The following is a 22,711-nucleotide window of genomic DNA, read 5'->3' on the forward strand; positions in this document are numbered from 1 at the left end:
ATATTTATCAGTTCATATATGAAAATAAAAACAGTCACTGGAATAACTGATTAATTGTTTGTACATATAGGCCTACTGTTCGATTTTCAGTATAATCTATACTATCTATATAGACTATATTTAATATGTAGTAATTGAGAAAATAAGAACAATACTGTAGTATTGTAGAGGAGAAAACGCATGCAGCATTAATTAATAATATATAGGTTTGCCAGCATATATGCAAATAAATTCAGTTGGTGTTGCAGTTTCAAAATAGATTTGAAATCCTGTTTAATCTCTTGAAAAATAATTCAGCCAGACATATTTGAGTTATTACAAAGCTTGGAATGTACATTATAAAATGTTATAACAAAAAGTCATGAACAGAAATGTGTCAAAGACCAATAATTATCAGGCTTCCCAAAAAAAAAAAAACAGGTGCTTATTTAAAAATGTTATTCAATGTTTTTTATTAAATGTATCTTTTTTGTCAAATTTAGCAGTGTTTAATATTGCAGTTTTGAAGATACTGAAGAGACAAAAGGCCAATATACTGTATAAATGATAACCAAGACAAAGAAGTGCCGCTCCATATTCGACTACTGCGTGCAAGCTGTTCCATACCAGATATTACCACTAGAGGTCACTCACACTCTATAAGCATAACTTGTTATAACTGTTGTCTGACGGTTTTATGTCAATGTATATCTTCATACTGAACTTTATTCTGGGTCTATTGCGACAATGTTTAAATGGAAACACATGAAAAATAAAACAGTATTAAGAATGTTTATCAATACAGTGTATCTTTTTACTGTGCATTTTTTTGATACTATATTGCACATGTTAGTTGGGTAGAAAAGCCTGTATTACACAATGAGTACATTTGGCCCGGAGTCAAAAACATACATCTAGTCGAGGCTTCATCCAATACATAATTTATCTTGTCTTCCAGTAGTGTAGCCTCTTCTGTGACCATATTTGGATGGTTCCTATTTTCCTGGCACACCACATAGGTAAGCTCATCTTTTTTTTCCTAGGCACCTTCTGTGCTGTGTCAGAGTCAGTTTCCCCATGTAATAATTCCCTTTGAAATGTGTGGGGTGACTGAATGTGGAGATACACTTTCTGTATTTATGCCTACACTCTGCTGTCTACTGTACTTTGGAGATTTTGCTCAAGGTGAGATCTACTATTTATATTGATGTGGACATTCATGACTTCATTCATACAATTATTTGGAAAATAAGATGTATTCCACATTGAAATTATAGAATTCTCAAAGACGAAATTGTATCCTGCACCTGAATAATATTGAGAGTCCATTCTACATAAAGATGTATCATATAGATAAGCAAACTTTACTTTGCATTTGTTTAGCCTATTCTCTTGTTTTACATGAAATACAATGTAAAATACAATAAATACATTCACCAAATGAATATGAGCAATACAGCTAGAGAACATTCCCTGTCAACTATGCAAGCCAAGAACCAATATACAAGTCCTGCATATGTACAGATTCCTTCTAAAAACATTTAATAGAAGGAGAGTCATAAATTGTATGTGAAGAATCTCACAAAAAGATGCAAAACTCTATTGAAATGTAACAGTTTGTAGGCACAGTGATGGATGTAACTGTCTTTTGGCCGTGAATTAGTTGATACCATTAAAAAGAAATTTAACTGTAGTCTTGGCCTGCTTACCCATCCTCTAAAACAAACCATTAAAACTTTTGGAATTTTTTATTTTTTTATTTTTTAGAATGAACCATCCCAGCCACTACAAAGGGAAGATAGCACGGTTGTTCCCCACAGCTTCAAACATGGTTGAAGCGACTGCCTTATTAAGGAGTCCCCCAGCCTAACAAACAGTTCCATCTGCTTCGTCTCTAGTGAAAAAATGCAGTGGACACAACCCCTGTGTCACCCTCTGCCAGATGTAAACCACCAAAACACACACTGCCTCTTTTCCCTAAATAAGGCAGCCTTATCTGAGTTCCTGCAATTTCTGTGCAACTCCCAAATATCCCGAAATCCACTGTGGTGGTGGCAGGCCGCAGCCTGCACATTCTTTTCCCTTGTATGGGTAAATCCCCGAGGTGGGCCGGCTCTGTTTGGAGGAGCCTCAGCTCGTGATTGGCCGGGATGGAGAAGAGGGGCGTGCGCTACCAGGCTGATGCTTTAAACAAACTTTTTCGTTAGTGAACTGACTGCCTTCCTTGGAAGTGAGAGCAGACAAAGGCGCAAGGGTTTTCAAAATAATCACTACCTGAAAAAAACACCAAGGTGAGATGTCTGTCTGTTTCTTTCTGTGTTGTCTGTAGGGAAGGGGCTCTCATTGTGCATGCGAATGGAGGAAAGTTTCATTTCTCTGTAACACTGACAGCATTGAGGGTGGAGCAGAGAGCCTGAATTGCGTGAGTAACCCTTGCATGCTGGACTGAGAAGATGTGAACCAGAGCTGAACAACGGACAACAGAAACAGGCAACTTTCTGTTGATATGGGGCTACTAGTCTTTCAAAACCGAGGCTTACTACTGATCACACAGGATTAGGCTGAGGAATTTCTCAGGGCTGTGACCCATTTAGCTCTGCGCAATTCAAAAGCTTTAACACAATTACATGGGTCCTAATTTGTCATCCTCTCAATGCCTTCATAGGGATACATTAACGTAGCAGTGTTTTAATGGATTCCTGCTGTTCGTATTACCTGTGGATGTGTGCAGTCAGCAGAAAGTACTGGAAGACTGATGAGCGACCATAGAGAGATGGGTCAAAGATGGAGTACTGCTGTCCAATCCCTGCTCTCTCAGGCCCTCCAAGCATTGGCCACATTGGCAGTGATCCCCGACAACTTGAGAGCATCATGGCTGCTGTTTAAGGGCAGAAAGGGATAAGAATGTATCAGGAATGTGATGTAGAAATATTAATATCATGCATTTAAAATACATCATAAGCAAAGTATCCAGGGCAAGGTTTTTATGGCTGTCTGTCCATGTGGTATAGGGAACAATTTGTGCAGCGCTAACATTGTTCTTTTGCATTTACTTTTACACATATTTAAAATCATACAATTTGGACGTTCAGTTGCGAACGTGTGTTGGTCTAGGACAATGATGAAAGGAAAGACTGTCGCCCTGGTGAGAGTTGGACCACTCTCACCAGGGCGACGGTCACAGTCCTAACACACAACCAAACCTTAATTGCTTTGAGTTAGTGGCCAGCTGTCCTTACCGGACAAAGGAGCCAGTCATTTTACCCCCCAAAATGGTACTGGAACCGGAATGAGAAGGACATCGTGGTGCTTAAAATGTCAGTTCTGGGAGATGCAGGGTTTGTGCAGAGAAAAAACACCCCCTGAGAACTCCACCATGCCACTCTGATAACGATCGGCACCATAGAAGGGGATACTTTTTTAAAGGAGTGCCCGAACGCCTGAGGCCCTGGGCTAAAACTGCAGCCGGCCCAGAATTCCTTATCTCTCTGAAAGGACCTGGCCTCTGTTTTGTTTTCGGCTTCCTCAATTACAGCGTCAGCCCGCTTTCTGGGAGAATGTGTGGGACGGAGCCAAAATGAACACAAACACCAAGACGAATAAAGGGAATAGCTATTGAATATCTGCTGAAAAATAGCAAGGGAACAGTATCAATGTCCTCGACTTTTGCCTCTGATGAGTTGCCAAACACCTCTATACGGGATCATATAGAATGAAACACTTTGTGAGACAGTAGCGTTGGTGTCACTGTACTCAAAGAGGGTGTGAAATAGTGAGGCTCTGTGATGTTGATCTAGGTGTCAGATGTGAGTATTTCAGTTTGCTGACATGGTTAAACAGGGTTAAATGGGAGGAGACTGGTCCAAGCAGCTTGCGTTTAACATTGATGTATTTGCATCTGAGATCAATGCTGGGTGCTAATGTGGTCAGAATTATATCACCCACACTGGAGCCAATTTGTTTTACAGTGGACCTCAGATAGTGGGAGACAGTGCAGCACTGTATTCTTGGTAAGGGCATGAAGGCAGGTGAAGATAACCTTTATTAGCTTAACTTATCAGTCTGTACCTAAGGATCCCTGTTGAAATGGTTGTCAAGGGACACTGCTGTTAGTAGGGGGGCGGGGGGCGGGGGGGCGTGTGTACTTCATCAGAAATGCCTAGCGACCACTTGGCATACCGAGCCTTCTGCAGCCTATCTCCTGTTGACAGATTTGTGTTCTGTGGCCACAAGGGGCAGGGTGAGTTCAAAAGCCATTTCTGTTGGGCAATACTGAAGTACTGAACCCCCATCTGCCCCTCTGCCTGGGGGGGAACTTTTCCAATAGGCCAGAGAGGCAGCTTCTAGCCTTTCATTTCAGAACTCCAGGGAGGCCGCAGTTGTTGGTTTTTTTTTGTGCCGTATTCTAGAAATTCTCAGACGCAGTCTGTGAAGACTAGACAAAGACATGTCAAACTATATGGGGGTGCTCTGCACTAGATTTCCCTCTCACAGAAGAGTTCATAAAAAAAAATATTATTATGCTAGATATGCAGTTAATTATGCATTGCATCATATTAGTTTTAATTTGCATGCTATGGGCATTGCACACCAGTGGTATATGTATAAAATAAAGAACCAGGAAATTATTTTCAATCCCTTGAATCGGTAATTACATTGTTCAATCTGTTAGCATCAAATGTCAATCGTGAGAAGCTAAAATGACACATTCCCTCCCGCAAGAGCAGTTAAGAGTAAAGTGCGTTTCAGTCACCACCCAGCTGTATCAGGGCACAGCCACGCTTCCTTAGTGCCGGTCGGACGCAGCCCCCCGTGGCTCATTGTGACTGACACAGAAGATTACACAGGCTCTGTTCTCTCTGCTCCACACACCTGTCACAGGAAGTCCCACGGCAGCATGGCATTTGGAACCAAGCTGCGCAGGTGAAATGTGAGCCACACTCTGCATTAGCATGCATCTATATTCAGTAGGCTCTGTGCGCATTACATTATAACAGTGTTGCCATTTTAGTATCATGCTTAGTGAACAGGTCTTGGTAGTTTGGAGACTGAAGGTACAAGTTACAGGTGGGGTAGCCTTTTAATTTCTTGGTCAAGGAAATAGGCTGAAATTGCTCCAGTGAAATACCCAGCTGTAAAATAGATACAATAGTGCTGTGAAAACGTATTTGCCCAGTGATTGAGTAATGGAAAGAAATTACTAAACACCAATATATCATCCTTACAAAAAAGTACCTGCCCCATTAAAGTGAACATAACTGCATAACTGCAACCAAACGTTTCCTATAATTTGATATCATCAGGCTTTCTCATTGCTGAGGAAGAATTCTTAGGACTGCTTTAATTCAGACAAATTGGTATGTTTTTGAGTACTGCTCATTTCAGGTACTGCCACTGCATCTCTATTGGGTTCATGTCAGGACTTTGACAAGGCCACTCCAAATGTGAGATGAACATTGATGCTTGTTTTGGTAAACAGTGGTTTCTGCCTTGATACTCTCCCATGAATCAAATTTTTGATTAGAAGAACCGCAGGCCTCTCTAGCCTCAGCTTAGGTCATGAACACTGACCTAAGCTGAGGCTAGAGAGGCCTGCAGTTCTTCTGATGTTATTCTGGGATCTTTTGTGACTTCTTGGATGCAATTCCCCTGCACTCTTGGAGAGATTTTGGCAGGCCAAATACTCCTGGGAAGATTCACCACTGTTTCAAGTGTTCTACATTTGGAGAGAATGGCTCTCACTATGGTTCATTGGAGTCCCATTGCCTTATATATGGCTTTGTAGCCCTTTCCAGGCTGATATACGTATTTCAACAAAAACATTTTAATAATCTTTTCTAAAATTTTGGCATGCCGAATACTCCCGGGAAGATTGACCACTGTTCCAACTGTTCTACATTACATATTTCAACAACATTTTTTAAATCATCTTTTCTGGAATTTATTTTTATTGTGGCATAGACTGCTTGTTGGAAACCTACTAATTTGTCTGAATTAAAGCAGCTCTTCAAAGAAAAGTGGGCTAGAATTGTAATTCTTCAAAATATATGTGTGTTTGGTTTGCAGTTATTGGTGGTAACATGGTTCAACCAGTTATTAAGTTTAATAACTGGTTGAATACTGAGAAAACAAAGTTAGCCATGCAAGTTGCCTTGGATAAGTGTCTGTTAAACACATGCACACTGCAATCCACTGAGGTTTATATTGCCAGAACCGTAATGCAATCACATACTCCATTTTTATTGTGCTTTCTGTATCCCGACCTAGTGCCTCAGTTCTGCAGCAACCCTCCGTATCCGTCCTAATTGTCAAACCTGCATGTTGCTACACCTGCTCAGGTCCAGCCAGACACAACACCGCCACCATGTCGAGCAAACGCGCCAAGGGGAAGACCACCAAGAAGCGCCCCCAGAGGGCGACTTCCAACGTCTTTGCCATGTTCGACCAGTCCCAGATCCAGGAGTTCAAGGAGGCCTTCAACATGATCGACCAGAATCGCGACGGCTTCATCGACAAGGAGGACCTGCACGACATGCTGGCCTCTCTAGGTGAGAGAGCAGCGCTGTCCACTGTGCTCAGCTGTATTCATCAGCATTCATACGTATTTAACTGTTGATCAAGGGATAGATACTTAAATAATTTCAGTATACAATTGTCAAGTTGTAGCCTTAAAACTAGCAAACAGATGCTTATGATTTTTGTGATCGTTATGTAAGAAAGATTTTGCTCAATTTCCATTAAATATAATGTTTTTACATTTTACATTTACTGTCATGCTCTGCAAACCCAGTCCTCCAATTTGATGTTGTAATACAATTCCCATCTTTCCCAAGTATTTTGCTAGCATCTCACAGATATCATAGACAGAATTAATGATCAGATACTATATAGAATCATGATTGAAACTGAAATTGAAAACTAACCAAGAGTACAAACCCATATTTTTCATATTAAACCGGAGCAGACTTCTTCCCAGCTATGTTATCGTGGGTGCTTTGTCTCACTTTCATATAGAGTAGGGTATTTACAACCATTCTGCTCTGGCTTTTGCATTGTTATCGTTTATTAAAAATGATGGAATATCCAATTTATGAACTATGTACAAGCATTCTCCCTACTGCCGGCTCTTGAGGTTCTTCTTTAGAACAGCCGGTGCGGACCAGGTGCTTCTTTTCACAGCACAGGCTGCACAGGCACAGAGTGTGTGGCGGAGACCCGATCATACGTCATTCTCTGAGAGCAAGCCGCAGTGTCTGAACAGATTATTTCCATGCAGATAGTCAAAATACTAAGATTAGTATATCTTTTATCAACAGCCTTATTCAGACAGATAATCTATTCAAACAGAGAACATGCCACACACAGGTGATATTTTGTGTTTAACGCATTCTGATTGGTAGGTAAGAACCCGTCTGACGAGTACCTGGAGGGGATGATGAGTGAGGCTCCGGGGCCCATAAACTTCACCATGTTCCTCACCATGTTCGGCGAGCGGCTCAACGGGACCGACCCTGAGGACGTCATCCGCAACGCCTTCGCCTGCTTCGACGAGGAGGGGTCCGGTACGATCCGCGCCCCCGCTCACATCCCTCCCACGTTCCTGTGCACGCGTTCTCCTGAGCAGAAACGCATTAAACGGGCTGTGTAGCATGTGCTGAGGGCTTTCTTCTGTAATGTGTTGCTGTGCAGGGGTCATCCATGAGGACCATCTTCGCGAGCTCCTCACCACCATGGGCGACCGCTTCACCGACGAGGAGGTGGACGAACTGTTCCGCGAGGCGCCCATCGACAAGAAGGGCAACTTCAACTACGCCGAGTTCACCCGCATCCTCAAGCACGGGGCCAAAGATAAGGATGACATTTAGGCCGTGCCCCTCTTCTGCTCTCCGCCCGATCCGTCCTCTCTGGTGTACAAAAACGGTGCACCCACCTATCTCTCTTTCACCTCAGTTGCAGAGATCGTTGGAATGCAGCGACTCCAAAAATTGTAGTCCTCCCTCTGCCCACAAGTCCAAATCCCCTACCAAATGTTGTTCAGATTTCTCACCTTTTTTGTCCAGTGACCTGACAGCAATTCAAAAGGGTTTAGCTGGCATCTGTAACATGCCATTCCCTCCATACACTGACAGGTATGCCATAGTTCAGGGCTGCCCAACCCTGGTCCTGTAGGCCAAGCTCAACCAATCACACCTTATTCAACAGCTGGAGATCTCAATGAGCTGTGAATCAGTAGAAACAGGTGTGGCAGATTAGGGTTGAAATGAAAACCTACAGGACAGTAGATCACCAGGAACAGGGTTGGGCAGCCCAGCCTTTGCCAAGGTCCGTCTTATTGACTGCTTACTAGCAGTTGCATGTTGCAATGGAACAAGCATGGCCTTTGTGAAATTATGAAGACATTTTCTTTTTTAAATCAGCAACATTATTACTGCTACTTGCCGTTTCATTCTGGACCATGGAAGGACCTTTTTTCTTTATTTTTTTTTTATTTTTATTTTTTTAAAGGAAATATGTCTTCAAATGCCTCATTCATTCAGTATGAAGGAATAATTTTACCACTGCACTACATGCAGTTGTCTAACTTTTGTATTCTGTATTGGAAGAATAAAATGTTCCCATCTAAAACTATTCTTGTCCATGTTTGACATCAAGTAGTATAGATAACAGGGTAATTCAAATTAAAGACAAACTGAAACGGAAGTTAGAGCAGCACTAGCTTCAGTGATATGACCCTTAAGTGAAACCTATCTTTTGAGGGCAATTATTGAAGGGTGGGGAGTCAAATTGACAAACATTTGATCAACATGGCGCAGACTGGCACACAATGACTGAAAATCTCAATGGGGACAACCCATTTTCCAGGAAGCGGATTGAAGAAAAAAAAAGAAGAAAAAAAAAACTAGTGTGAAAATACCAAAGTATTATAATTATTAAATTAGTTATTATTAAAGTATCACAGTATAATAATTAAAGGATTAATGTAGCTAAGTATTAAGTATTACAAAAATACCAGACACTGAAAGACTGGGTCACTGGCCATTGTAATAATCTTTAGAAAAGACTGGAATATCTGGGTTTATAAAACGCAGTGTATTTTTTCCTGCATACAAAACATTAACCCTGAAAATAATGCTGGTTATTTATAGCTGGCTTCGAGCAAGCGCATATGAAATTGAGTCCTGGGATTACAGCATGATGTTAACTGCTGACACAGGAGATCCAACACTCCCAACAGAAGCACACCCCTTCATCCATGAAGGGTTACTAGCATCCTGTATTCTGCATTCCACTGCTCGTGAAGTGGAAAATGTATCTGTAGCAAATCAATGAGCGGGGTCTTTCAACTTTAGTGAACATAAGCCAGATCACATGATTGACTACTTACTGGAAGTGAAAGCAAAGGGCACTATGGGAGCCTTTTCTCTGACAGTGGGAGGTTTTGTTCATATCCTACTTATAGCAAACTTTACTTTTTGACAGCTTAATCAAAATGATGAAATCCTTGGTGTGGAAAGGGAAAACTACACCAAGCCAGAAATGAATAAACTGCAACAGACCAAAAAAAACAACACAGAGGGATAAGAAAAACTGGACCTTTATTCTCTGAAATGTTTGTACAAAACACATTAAGGCTACAAAATGAAAGGTTTGAAAGGTTTCTTCCCATATATTGCACAGACTATCCAAAGGTTTACATGAAGGCAGGGTAACTATGCCCCCTTCCTGATCTCACATAAGGCAAGACGGCCAGCTCCTGGTCAGTATTCACCCATGCTAAAGTGAAACGTTAAAAGGTCATTATAATGCATTTGGTCAAATAGAATAGCTATGCTAGGCTTGTTTGTGCCACAGTACATGCCAGAAAACTCTTAACAAAAAGAAAAACTTAACCAGAAACAAAAATTACTCATGCGCTTCACATTGGCATCTATGGCCCAACATTCATTCAGCAGCTACATATGAAACGGTTTTCTTTTTGAGTGGAGGGAGGAGGGGGAAAGATTCCAGCATCACAGCAAGTTCCGTAGATACACACAAATAGGGCTGGGTGGCAGAAAGTCTCTCATTAGAAGCACTGGACACGCATGTTAAAACCACCAGACTGATCCTTCTCAGCACTACTTCATACAGTAAATATTCCGGACCCCTCAACCCCACAAGGGACAGAGAAAACCGAAAGCTACGAAAGCTATATCCGTGCACGTCTCTACCTGCGAGACGATGGTCACAATGGGAACACTCTGAGAGAACGCTCTGCCGTTAAGACTTCGCTTGGTTTCATTCCCGTTTTATTCGGAAAGCATCTCCAGCAATCCGCCCACGAGCATGCGAGTGATGGAATTACATCACAACTGGCTTTCCGCTAAGGCTAGAATGAGAAAAGTTATGAGCAGGATTACATAATCGTATCATGCCGTTTCACAATCGCTTTCAAAAGTCGATTTGCCCCCTGCATTACTCTAGAAGTGTAACGCGGAGCTACACAATGCCTGCACCACCTCCTTCACGTAAAACATCCCTTCATCACCCACCAACACACCCAAGACAAGACCGGGAGGAGCAAAGAGGATGAAGAAGAAGCAGCATTATCTGTGAGACTCAGACAAAAATCGGTCAGTTTCATGGAAACTACAGGTTTGTTCAGAACACGTATCAGAAGCAGAATCCCCACTCCCTTAAGAGCATAATGGCGGGGGGGGGGTAAACACACCTGGCTTTACCCCCCAAGTACGAGCACCAGACCTTACTATTGTTTCACAGCTGAATATGAAATGAAAGGTTTTCTGCAGGAAGAATAAAAAAAGAAAGGGATAACATGAAAATTTCACCCAGTGAAAGTATTTGGCTGGAGACAGAGGAGACGGGTGCTTTGTAATTAACAAAGATGAATTGGGTCTGCAATATATCAGGTGGCATTCATCAGTGTTTGAGATGATTTCACTCGTAACACATTCAAAGGCATCAGTAACCGTCAGGGTCACAGGACACTTTGGATACAACCATTTTACCCAAAGTCTCCATTCCAGTTTTGATGGACAATGCCTTAAAAATGTTACTTGTCTTGGCTAGACATCTTATTTTCTCTCATCAATTTGTACATGACATCACTACTTTTGTAACTCAAAGTTAAATGACAGGAAATTGCACTACAGTTAGGCAGTCTGCAGTCCAAGCTTGTGTTCACCCTACTGATGTCTCTGGCAAACGCATCAATGAAGAATAATCTTCACTGGTTTAAAAACGATGCTGAAATGTATTGTGGACCCTCAGGCATCACATTGTGGAATTTTTTGGGAGGTTGCAGAAAAATGTACAAATATAAAGAATATGCAAGATACGAGACTACAGACAGTCCCTAATAATAAACAGTCCTTTATATATATATATATATATATATATATATATATATATATATATATATATAAAAAACGAAACAAAGATAATCTATGTGGTGATGCTTTAAAAATATAGTAACACTGAACAAAAGAGAACAAAGCGACACATCCAGTCGACTTGCTCCCGCAGCAAATTTCTTGGTCTCGTATCTTAAAGCAACTGTGCAACTATTTGTGAATTGCGTGCAGGAGTGGAGTGTCCGTGGCAGTGAGACAGCCATCAGACTCAAGGAGTTATGCGCACAATTCCTCCAATTTCCCCTCCCTCATCTTCTGAGATGCTCCAGCGGGCTGGACTGAAATCCAGCTGGGGAAAGCTCAGATCAGACCTTACAACTAAAATCTTTCTTCCCCATTCCATTTGTAAAGTGCATGTGGAAATGGCACACAACAGACCGTCTGCTCTTGTTGCCGTGAGGAAAGTATCAGAAGAGAAAGCTTTTTGCCTGACAGGACAGCGGATGGTCACATCCCAGGGTCAAACATGTTTCACCGCTGGGCCTTTACTGAGACACAAGGGAAAATACTATTTGTATTTACTTAAAATTTTAGGAGCCTGTTAAACGGACAATTGCTTCCTTGTTCGGTAGCTACTCCCAACGATAAAAAGGGGGAAATCCCTAAACTAGTTTATGCGTACTCTGTCTGAAGTTCCAGCTCAGATTTGTAGCATGGCGTATATTTATCCAGAATCTGATAAAAACACCTTTGGAATGTGGGTGTACAGATAGAAATGGAACAACCTCACCCCGAGATGTCCACCCCTAACCTCTGTGAAGAAAAAACACACAAAAAAATACAAGGAAAAAACCCCCCCCCACAAACAAATCCTGATGGACAGTTTCAGAGCCCCCTACAAGCACCCTGTCCCAGCAGCCACTGCAGTGTAAGCCACACAGGGGTGATGCTGCTTCCCAGAGAGGGGTCCAATCAGGAGTGGAGGCTGACATTAAAAAGGTAGATAACCCAGATAAGGAGGGGGGACTGGGAATGCGAATCTCATACCTGTTGATCTCATCGCATTTGTGTTCCTCAGGAGTCTGTGAGTATGTTTGCATGTGTGTGTGTGTGTGTGTGTGTGTGTGTGTGTGTGTGTGTGTGTGTGTGTGTGTGTGTGTGTGTGTGGTGTTGTGGGGGTTTAGGTCTTAGATCCTGCTGCCCCTAGTTAACAGCTTCTGGAAGAGGGCACAGGGCATGCTGGGGCCCCCAAACACAGGGTATGGAGCTGGAGGCTGCTGCAGACTTCCTGGCCTCGTTGCGAACCACACTCCACACTCCGGCCTCGTAGGCCCTGGGGCCTGGGGTCGTGCTCAGGGCTTCTGCCCGGTGCATGCTGGGAGCTGGGCTAGCCACAGCGGTAGTCTGTGTAGCGCTGAGGCGGGAGTCTAGCACCAAGGTGGCGTTCTTATCCTCCTGGCTGGACCCACTTGCTGAAACGTTGTCTGCTGTATCCCTGACCTCGGGAGAGGGTGGGGCAGGGGCAGGGGCCGCGTCTGGTGCAGGGGCAGGGGCAGGTCCTGCTCCCCCCGCCGTCAGCGTGTCCTGGGCGGGGGACCTGGCGCTCTGCTGGAGCTCCAGCTCCGCGGCCCGCTGCAGAGCAGCGTCCACCAGCAGCCGCAGGTCACTGAAGTCCTGGGGGCACAGCTCCGGGGGCGTGGGGGGTGGGGTGTTGAAGAGGACCCCTGTGGGGCTCACCGTGCCCCCCCGGGTGAGGGCGGTGGGGGCCGAGGGGCAGGAGGCGCTCTTCAGCAGGCTCTGGGTGTCCGGCTGGCCCAGGGTGGGGCCCGGCTCCCGGCTCAGCAGGCCCGAGGTCAGGATGGCGGTGGCCGTGCTGCCCAGCAGACTGAGGTCCAGCGTGGGGGCGGGCCGGATGACCGAGGGCCGCCTGAGGGGCACAGGGGACGGGGCGCTCTCAGGGGAGCTGGCTCTTCCTCCTCCGGACATCCGCAGGTCTCCCTTCCCCGCCCGTCGGGAGATGGTGAACTGATTGGGGTCTTTGCCGTCCTTCCGCAGTAAGTCTGGGAGAAGCCTCCTCCGAGCGTTGATGAACCAGTTACAGATCTGGAGGGGGTGGGGGGGGGGGGAATGCAGACAGAATCAGATCAAAGTAAATCCAAAAAACTGTAACACACACACACACACACACACACACACACACACACACACACACACACACACACACACACACACACAAACAAAAGAAAGGGGGGGGGGGATCACAGTGACTGGCAGGCAAACACAACAGAAGTAGTTCTAGTTGTACACTGAACTGTGGTTAACAGGAGAACTGATACATGACATAGTGAATGACTGTAGCTAATTACACTACAGTTGTAAAGTTGTAATGCTAGATAACATTAGCTGGCCAACATCAGCAATACAAGGTTTTTATTTCACTACGTCTGCATCAAGCAAGCTTACATGGTATCATCATTTTAGTAGTGTCTGTCCAGTCAGTACTTGATAGCAAAGTAGTAATATAACCAGCTACATTTTGCATCAAGGTGAAGACACTAGGTAGCCAACAAGCTAGTGAGTTAACCAGTTGTTACTCATATTGACAACTGGGACACCAATTCCCAACATGCATTACGTTTTGGAGGCCAAATTGTAGTTCCCTAGCTAATGATCACTCAATACATCATTGAATTTACACCACCACCACCAAACTGGCCCTGAATGTAGTGAATGTACATCTCCATTCTCATCCTTGCTTAAAGATACACTAGGTAAGATGTGTTAAAACATTGTTACAAGACCATTGAAAATCCGTTCCCATTGTTGAAAAAGGCTCACTGACATGTTGACTCACCCTCTGCCTGTATTTATAGTCCTGAAATTCGGGTTTCAAAGGGTACATTTGTCGGGCCGTCACTCTGCATCAAAACATTGTACTGCTGTGTAACAATTCAAGTTGATTGGTTGAAAACGGGTTCTATGACAGCCAATTACATATCTAGTTATAAAACAATACCAGTTCGCGATCGGTAGCTATAATTAGCCTGACAAATTTACAAATATCCACTTAAGATAAAATATAGGCAATACGAACATAGTAGCGATGCATCGTGAACAAGCGTTGTGCCGCGTTGTGCCTCAGGTGGATATTTGTAAATTCAGGAAGCTAACTAGTAATCGCTAATTTGCTTGTTATAGCGAACTGGTATTGTTCTCCAACTAGATAAGCAATAGCATACGGAGTTTCAGTGATCGCTTGTTTGCAATTTGGGCACCTACAGGTTCCTTTTATCTCTTTACGTGTTCAATCATCCGTGTTTAACTAAACCTTTATTTCTCTCAAACTGTAAGTTACAGTTGCATCGTTTGTGGTAGACTATCATATCCCAGTTATATAGCCAGCTAGTTACATCGCCAAATAACTAGCTTGCTCATAATATAGTTGGTTAAAGGGAAAACTTTTAAAAAGGTATATATAAGATTTCATAAAGTCACCGGTACGGCGAACATTTTCTTAATAGAGCACTAAAAGAAAGGAAACGAAAAGACGGCAGCCTCTGTTGCGTTTGTCACGGTCAGCTTTCCAAAACAGTGCACGAGAACACTGAACTGTATAATAACGCTTTATATTACGCGTTATATTCATAGACTGTGGGAACAGTGTTGTGGTTTGAGGTTGTTTGTTGCTGCAATTCCTCTCTCAAGTCCGAAATGACCTACTGTACCTTTAACAGCACTGATGCTATATTTTCACCCAAGCATGAAAATAGTACAAATAATACAAATAATTTATTGACAGCCTGTAAACACAATAGCTCACAATTCCATGAATGGTGGCTAGATTGCTATAAATGTAGTTTGCTGGCTATACCTCTACGATGACTCATGGACTGATTAGCAATGTTACTAGGCTCGTTTAATTGAATCACTTAATCAAATTAACACTATGTGTGGGTATTTTTTTTTAAATTTATATATTTGTATAGTTTTCCTGAATACAGCAAAGTTAACATCCCACTAGACAAAAAAGTAGTAAGCACATCCCTGTATATTTCAGACCTCTAAAAAAAGATTGTTTTTAGCATGGTTTCATATTTAGAAACTGACACCCTTCATATAACTTGCATTACCAGAAGTGCTCAACTAAAATTAATTTAATAACTCACCAAGTTTCCACTTGAAAATATAAAGTACTTTTCAAAATCAGATAATATTTCTCTCAGGATGAGGTGCAGCATTTTCACTTAACGGGCATTTAGTAAATTCTCTTTTCTAGGGCAGCAATGCAAAGTTTGGCGATCGAAACACACCAATTCTCCAGAAGAGAGACATCATGTGCAGACTCGATTGACAACTTGTTAACTACCCTCTTAGTATGTATTACAAGTAGCCTATTCAATCATCTCCCCGATCACAATTCACACACAATGTATATTTCCTTAGTACTGCAGGATACATTGAAGTGTTACATAAGGTCAAAAATCAGTAACATTCTTCTCCAGCAATCCAAGGTCTCACTGAAGCGTCACAACAGAGCTCCCTCTAGTGGTGACAGACAGGTTTTCAGAAAGGCTCCAAATAAGTACCATGAATTAAGTCTTGAGCCAGAAATACCGAGCAGCCAGACTGACATTCCATTATACTGAACGCAGAAGAAAGGTGCTGTGCAACCAAGACCAGCTTCCCACTTCAGTGGGGAAAAACAAGAACTTTACTGGCTAGCATCTTCACTTTAATGCATCAAATGATTAATTAACCTTATCTGGGATGCATCATGGTGTAACTTCAAACATTAATGCAGGGGATGAAGTAAAGCAAACTAATGGGCGATATTCATTGATAAATGAATCATGATGGTTTATATTCTTTGGTAGTTCCCACACACGGCCCTCTCCTCATAATCTTCATTGCTTGTAAAAACAAACTAATTCCCTGATATCTGGCCCTCCTCTCAGCAGCAGTGACCCATAAGCACACGCCCACCATGCCCCAGTCGCAGCATTACATTACATTAATGGCATTTGGCAGACGCTCTTATCCAGAGCGACGTACAACAAAGTGCATACCCATAACCAGGGATTCGTCTTTCTATGAACTTTTCAAAAGCATTTGTTAAAGATTGCATTCTTCTCCCATCAAGTACCAAAGCCTCGTGTACAATTGTGAGCAATAGAGGTAAATGCACCGTTTACTCAAGGACACCTAGGCAACCAATGAACCTCACTGTACTCACAGACCATGCCATGGGCTTAGTGCTATGTCACGATACACACAAAGGCATGTGGGTGGGGGGGGGGGGGGGGGGGAAGAGGCACAGGAATCTCTTGGGTTGGTGGCTAGGCAATGCAACTGCATTTGCATGACAAGCGGGGCACAATTCCTCTCCTGATAAGAGGCGCAGGAAATGCATGTCCCCAGGGCAGGGATTAGCTGACAGTATCAAGGTGCACGCAATGTTACGGGACAAGTATTTGCACGTCAGCTCAGACAGCTTTAAGCACGTGCAGCATTAAATATTAGGTCCAACTGAAAAGCCAGTGGAAACATGAGGTGACACCAGCTTTCAACTCATGAACTAATTTAACTGAATGGCATAGTCTGGTCAGCTCTGCGTTAAATATCTAACTGCACGGTTTATGGTCTACTTTGCTCTAGTGCTTAATTCTCCTCACCCTCGAATTTGGGATTAGTTACCAGGGTGAACGTGTCATCTGCACGTTCTCAGTACGTTGCTCACCTGCAGCACTGAGAGGCTGGTTTGACCAGAGAGACTCAACTTCTCCTGTTCGGACGGGTATGCGTTGAAGCGATGCTCGTATAGCCAGCTGCGGAGGACCTGCACTGCTTCCTTCGGTAGGTTTCCGCGGCGCCTGCGCTTCCCGGAGCCGCCCCCGTCATCCTCGCAAGCATCGCTGTCCGACATGGTCGAGAACTCTGGCTCACCCTCCAAGGCTGACAGAAACAGAAGGACAGATGAACAATAAACCCACAAAGTCTTCCCTGCATCTGCCGTCATCGTCACTCATTTGTGAAAACCCCCATGTGACAGCATTCTTTTTAGTCAAAGAAAAGTAAATGAAGGAGAATTTAATTGGGAAAAATGAACAGAAAAAACGTTACGGGGTACTGCAGACATGGACAGCCATCAAAATTATCCTTGCAAGCATTCCACGTGTGGTTTTAGGTAGGCACTTAGGGTTCAGGCAAATAGACATAATAGGGTGACGTCTGTGCAGAGTGCAACACTATTATTGTGCGTTTGACCTGACATTTGCAGCCACCAAGTCTAAGCTGCACCTATAGGGTACGTTAATGCCAATGGACAATTGGATATTAGCAGACGCTGTTATCCATAGTGACTTAAGTTATATAAATTAAACGTGCGCGTATGCACTCGTTATTTTGACAAAGTATTATGCAATGCAATCAAAACTTAAAGGAATTTAAACCATGCTACAAACACTTGGAAAAGTACTTTCGCGAATCCTAGAACACATAACGTTACGCTGTAAAATCCTCTCCCGCCGTGAAATTTGATCTCCAGCAGCAGCTAGATTGTGGGAATTCCTTCGTCCTCTCTTGACAAAGAGGACAATGCCCATCAACAGTTCTACTGGTGAAGGAACCGTGCGCGTCTCGCACGACGATGCAAGTTCCAATTCTCCTCGCTCGAGGCAGATAAAACTGAATTGGTGCAGCTGTTGGCTATAGCTAGTATTCATTGCTAACCAATGTTCATTGGCATAATAATAAAATAATCTTTGCATTTTCCATGGGCTATAAGAAGCAACCAGTATTGAAACAAGTAGACTGCCGTGCAATGCAGGGGGAAAAGCATTCACAACAGGCCAACTAGCGATTAAAGCAATTAAAAGCTATGTAGCTACTCAAATATGTTTTGTGCACTGATTTTTGGCATCGACTGATGTGTTTTTTATCAAGTAAAAAGAAAGGCCTATGCAGTTATCATTCAAAAGCAACCAAAACTGACAGATGGTCTGATTCGAAAGGGGGAGGGGGCTAGTGAGATTTTCTTCTGTCAAAAAAAACAAAACAAAAAAACATGGAAAAAGTTTGACAAAACATAACGAACTAGTCATGAAACCACGTTAGCAAGCAATGTATCTACCACGCCATTCACAGTTGCTTACGTGCTGGATGAACTCAATGCAAAAAAAAAATGTTGGCGAAAGAAACACCTAATGCTAGCTAGCTAGCAAGCTAACTCGGCAAACACTTAAGCACGAGGCGAATCAATTCTCACGTCCACAGCAATTCACTGAAGTGAAAGCTTAATAACTGGCTAACAGTGCACTTGTTTGATTAATAGCATATTTACCCCACCGCCTCAAAACCGACGATGCAAACTGTGTGATTAAGCTAACTAACACAGTCTAGCGGAGAATCACAATGAAAAAGTTTAAAAGGAGCCATTTGTTCTCCGCTTGTTGGAGCGTTACGATTGGATTTATTGGATTTGTAACTAGCTAGCACAGAGTATGGTTCTGCTCTGTCGTCTATAATAAGCAGGAGAACTAACAATAACTATTGTTACGGGCGTAAAGAGGAAATGAAATCGTGCAGCTGAAAGACGTAAACCATCCGATTCATAAGTTAGCTACAGCTGCTTGCCCGCACCGTGTTTAGCTAGTTAGCTAGCTAGTACAAAGAAACCCCATTCTACCATACGCCCTCTCCAAGCCGGACTGTTCTCCCTCGCTCCGCCAGATGGACACCATGCTTGCTTCCCAAGATAACTGTCCCTCCAAATTCAAACACAAACACGCTGCATTTGCTCGCAACAAAAAGCCGCATTCCTTTTAAAATCAACAGTCGACCACACTTCGCAGTTCTCACAAACCGCAGCCAAAAAAAACAACAACGAAAAACAAAATATGGACAAACGTGCCCCGATTCACCTTACCTCTCTTGAAGGTTTTCATTCTTTTAAAAAAGATCGAGGGTTTCTTCGCTGGCCGGCTGCGATCTTCGAAGTTCTTCACAAAATACGTGCTCCTAACAAGCTACTGACAAACGGGAATTTCCAAGCGTAGAAGGTATGGCATGCGTTTTCACGGCTTCTGTCTTCCGCTTTTACGACTCTCTTTCGCGTTTCTTATATAGTTTTCATTAGCGCTTTTCCTTTTTCCCCTCACCTCAATCTCATTCTAAAACAATATTCGCGTTTTATCAATTGTGTAACGCAGCCCTTGTCTACCTGCATGCAGCAGAACCAGTTAGTTCTACGGGTTGCCAATCTGACAGTCGCAGCTGGGAAAATCCCTCCTCTCCTGCCTGTGCTGTCCAATCAGAGTGGTAGAATTGTTTCAGACAAGCCCGTGATATCCGCAGAGTGACTGACAGAGAGCATCTTATTCAAAAGTCAAAAGGCCCAAGTCGTCAGAAAACTTATTGCATTCAGGCATGCTCAATTGTTTGCGATTTGGGTTATGGAGTCCAGCTAAAATATGAATGATCAATTGCCATATCGATGCTTGTCTGCTAACTGAAAAAAAACACAAAGTACAATTAATACTACTACTACTCGTACTACTGCTAATAATACTAATAATATATCACGGATGTTACTGGAACGATTTTGCAATGTTAAATAACATTGTTTACATATCACACTTGAGATTCAGAATGTATGGATGTTTTCAAATTACTTTGCGAGTTGGCTGAACCACTCAAAATGAATGAAACCAAAAGTATCTTATCTGAAAAAATGTTCTCTATACCTGTTGACATATTTTAACAAACATCTGCAATTTATAATAGAAAAAATTCAGGTAGCAGACTATTCAGAGCCTTCCCTAATGCTCACAGATAGCCTGGTTCTACTTCTACCTTTGGCCCCATCCCCCTTCCTTCTGACAAAAACTGCATTAGAATACACATTTTCTCCTGTGGTGTCCCCTTTCTGCCACAATAGTACCACTTGAGTTTGGAGTTTGGAGTCTCTCTCTCTCTCTCTCTCGCTCTCTCTCTCTCTCTCTCTCTCTCTCTCTCTCCCCATCTTAATATTTGGGAGCAGGTTCCTCTCTTTTCAGTTGGTTCAGGAAAAAGCCCACGTTTTAGGATTATTGTTATTGACTGTCCTTTGTAGTGCAGGCATACAGTGGTGTGAAAAAGTGTTTGCCCCCTTCCTGATTTTTATTTTTATTTTTTTACATATTTGTCACACTTAAAATGTTTCAGATCATTAAACAAATTTAAATATTAGTCAAAGACAACACAAGTAAACACAAAATGCAGTTTTTAAATGAAGATTTTTATTATTAAGGGAGAAAAAAAAAAAATCCAAACCTACATGGCCCTGTGTGAAAAAGTGATTGCCCCCTAAACCTAATAACTGGTTGGGCCACCCTTAGCAGCAACAACTGCAATCAAGTGTTTGCAATAACTTGCAATGAGTCTCTTACAGCGCTGTGGAGGAATTTTGGCCCACTCAACTTTGCAGAATTGTTGTAATTCAGCCACATTGGAGGGTTTGAGCATGAACCGCCTTTTTAAGGTCATGCCACAGCATCTCAATAGGATTCAGGTCAGGACTTTGACTAGGCCACTCAAGTCTTCATTTTGTTTTTCTTCAGCCATTCAGAGGTGGACTTGCTGGTGTGTTTTGGATCATTGTCCTGCTGCAGAACCCAAGTTCGTTTCAGCTTGAGGTCACAAACAGATGAGCGGACATTCTCCTTCAGGATTTTTTGGTAGACAGCAGAATTCATGGTTCCATTTATCACTGCAAGTCTTCCAGGTCCTGAAGCAGCAAAACAGCCCAAGACCATCACACTACCACCACCATATTTTACTGTTGGTATGATGTTCTTTTTCTGAAATGCGGTGTTACTTTTACGCCAGATGTAATGGGACACACACCTTCCAAGTTCCTTTTTTCCCAAAAGTCTTGGGGATCATCAAGATGTTTTCTGGCAAAATTGAGACAAGCCTTAATGTTCTTTTTGCTCAGCAGTGGTTTTCGTCTTGGAACTCTGCCATGCAGGCCATTTTTGCCCAGTCTCTTTCTTATGGTGGAGTCATGAACACTGACCTTAACTGAGGCAAGTGAAGCCTGCAGTTCTTTGGATGTTGTTATGGGGTCTTTTGTGATCTCTTGGATGAGTCGTCGCTGCACTCTTGGGGTAATTTTGGTCGGCCGGCCACTCCTGGGAAGGTTCACCACTGTTCCATGTTTTCACCATTTGTGGATAATGGCTCTCACTGTGGTTCGCTGGAGTCCCAAAGATTTAGAAATGGCTTTATAACCTTTTCCAGACTGATAGATCTCAATTACGTTCTTTCTCATTTGTTCCTGAATTTCTTTAGATCTTGGCATGATGTCTAGCTTTTGAGGATCATTTGGTCTACTTCACTTTGTCAGGCAGGTCCTATTTAAGTGATTTCTTGATTGAGAACAGGTGTGGCAGTAATCAGGCCTGGGTGTGGCTAGAGAAATTGAACTCAGGTTTAATAAACCACAAGTTATGTTTTAACAGGGGGGGCAATCACTTTTTCACACAGGGCCATATAGGTTTGGATTTTTTTATTTTTTTTATAATAAAAACCTTCATTTAAAAACTGCATTTTGTGTTTACTTGTGTTGTCTTTGACTAATATTTAAATTTGTTTGATGATCTGAAACATTTAAGTGTGACAAACATGCATAAAAATAAGAAATCAACACTTTTTCACACCACTGTATGTGGTTCTTGAGACTGAGACCAGTGACTCAAGTCCCCTACAAGGGACAACAATGACTTGCTGGGTCTAAGGAGCATGGCCATGATTCTCAAGACTTATTCAAAAAATGATATTCATGATAATGCATCAGAAGCTACAATAACATTGTTAAGGTAAAACAAGTAATTTGGACAGATATTATGATTACAATTTTGTCTGTCATATCATAATTGATATTTTCAATATTAAGAAATTGGTGTTCTATGTCCACAAGGTGCCTCGTGAAAAGTAGAATTTGGTATTCAGAAAACATCCACTCATATTTATTACTCAGTATTTTTTTATTTTCATACTAAACAGCAAAACCCCAACATACACAGTCTAAATAGTATAGCATTATTGATATAGGACAAATTCTAGTCAGTAAAATATGTGCTTATTTCATAAAATATTTATTATTGATAATATTAATAATTTTGCTACTAATTCTTGTGGTAAGACTTTTGCTTCTTCAATGTGCCTGACCCCCCCTCCCCCAAAAAAAAACCTACAGAGAAGGATAGCAATGGCATAATCGGAGAGAATCATGGGAGAATTTTCTCTTGTTCAGTGTCCATTGGACCAAGACTGTAGGGGGCCACAGATACCGTCCATTGCAACAGATTGCTCTGGAAAAGGGGTTAAAAAACAAACTT

The 22,711-nt window shown here is 42.5% G+C and overlaps 2 protein-coding genes across 6 annotated transcripts; one reads left to right on the plus strand and one right to left on the minus strand.

Annotated features, from left to right (window-relative positions):
• The first annotated feature begins 2,137 nt into the window (after positions 1-2,137).
• On the plus strand, positions 2,138-8,604 carry LOC133110564 (myosin regulatory light polypeptide 9-like). Its single transcript, XM_061220770.1, has 4 exons — positions 2,138-2,270; positions 6,318-6,527; positions 7,380-7,541; positions 7,669-8,604. Exons 2-4 carry the CDS (start codon positions 6,344-6,346, stop codon positions 7,842-7,844), a joined length of 522 nt encoding a protein of 173 aa, XP_061076754.1. The 5' UTR covers positions 2,138-2,270; positions 6,318-6,343; the 3' UTR covers positions 7,845-8,604.
• A 2,768-nt stretch (positions 8,605-11,372) lies between these two features.
• On the minus strand, positions 11,373-19,590 carry LOC133110555 (homeobox protein TGIF2). Of its 5 annotated transcripts, none has more exons than XM_061220750.1 (3): positions 19,258-19,590; positions 17,071-17,285; positions 11,373-13,436 (listed from the first exon to the last, which is right to left on the minus strand). In XM_061220750.1, the coding sequence occupies exons 1-3, from the start codon at positions 19,274-19,276 to the stop codon at positions 12,537-12,539; spliced, it is 1,134 nt and encodes a 377-aa protein (XP_061076734.1). In that variant the 5' UTR covers positions 19,277-19,590; the 3' UTR covers positions 11,373-12,536. The 5 variants fall into 5 exon arrangements, with proteins under 5 accessions (XP_061076734.1, XP_061076735.1, XP_061076737.1 ...); XM_061220751.1 differs by lacking the exon at positions 19,258-19,590 and adding an exon at positions 19,018-19,057; XM_061220753.1 differs by lacking the exon at positions 19,258-19,590 and adding an exon at positions 18,972-19,045.
• Positions 19,591-22,711: the final 3,121 nt, after the last annotated feature.

Source organism: Conger conger, chromosome 14 (genome assembly GCF_963514075.1).
Source record: "Conger conger chromosome 14, fConCon1.1, whole genome shotgun sequence".
NCBI lineage: Eukaryota > Metazoa > Chordata > Actinopteri > Anguilliformes > Congridae > Conger > Conger conger.

Excerpts from the sequence above, each read along its gene's own strand:
- LOC133110564 (XM_061220770.1), top strand. The coding sequence starts at position 6,344 with ATGTCGAGCAAACGCGCCAAGGGGAAGACCACCAAGAAGCGCCCCCAG. Across the intron at positions 6,528-7,379 it reads CGACATGCTGGCCTCTCTAG|GTAAGAACCCGTCTGACGAG; the intron begins GTGAGAGAGCAG and ends TCTGATTGGTAG. Across the intron at positions 7,542-7,668 it reads CTTCGACGAGGAGGGGTCCG|GGGTCATCCATGAGGACCAT; the intron begins GTACGATCCGCG and ends GTTGCTGTGCAG.
- LOC133110555 (XM_061220750.1), bottom strand. Across the intron at positions 13,437-17,070 it reads CCAGCCTCTCAGTGCTGCAG|ATCTGTAACTGGTTCATCAA; the intron begins GTGAGCAACGTA and ends CACCCCCTCCAG.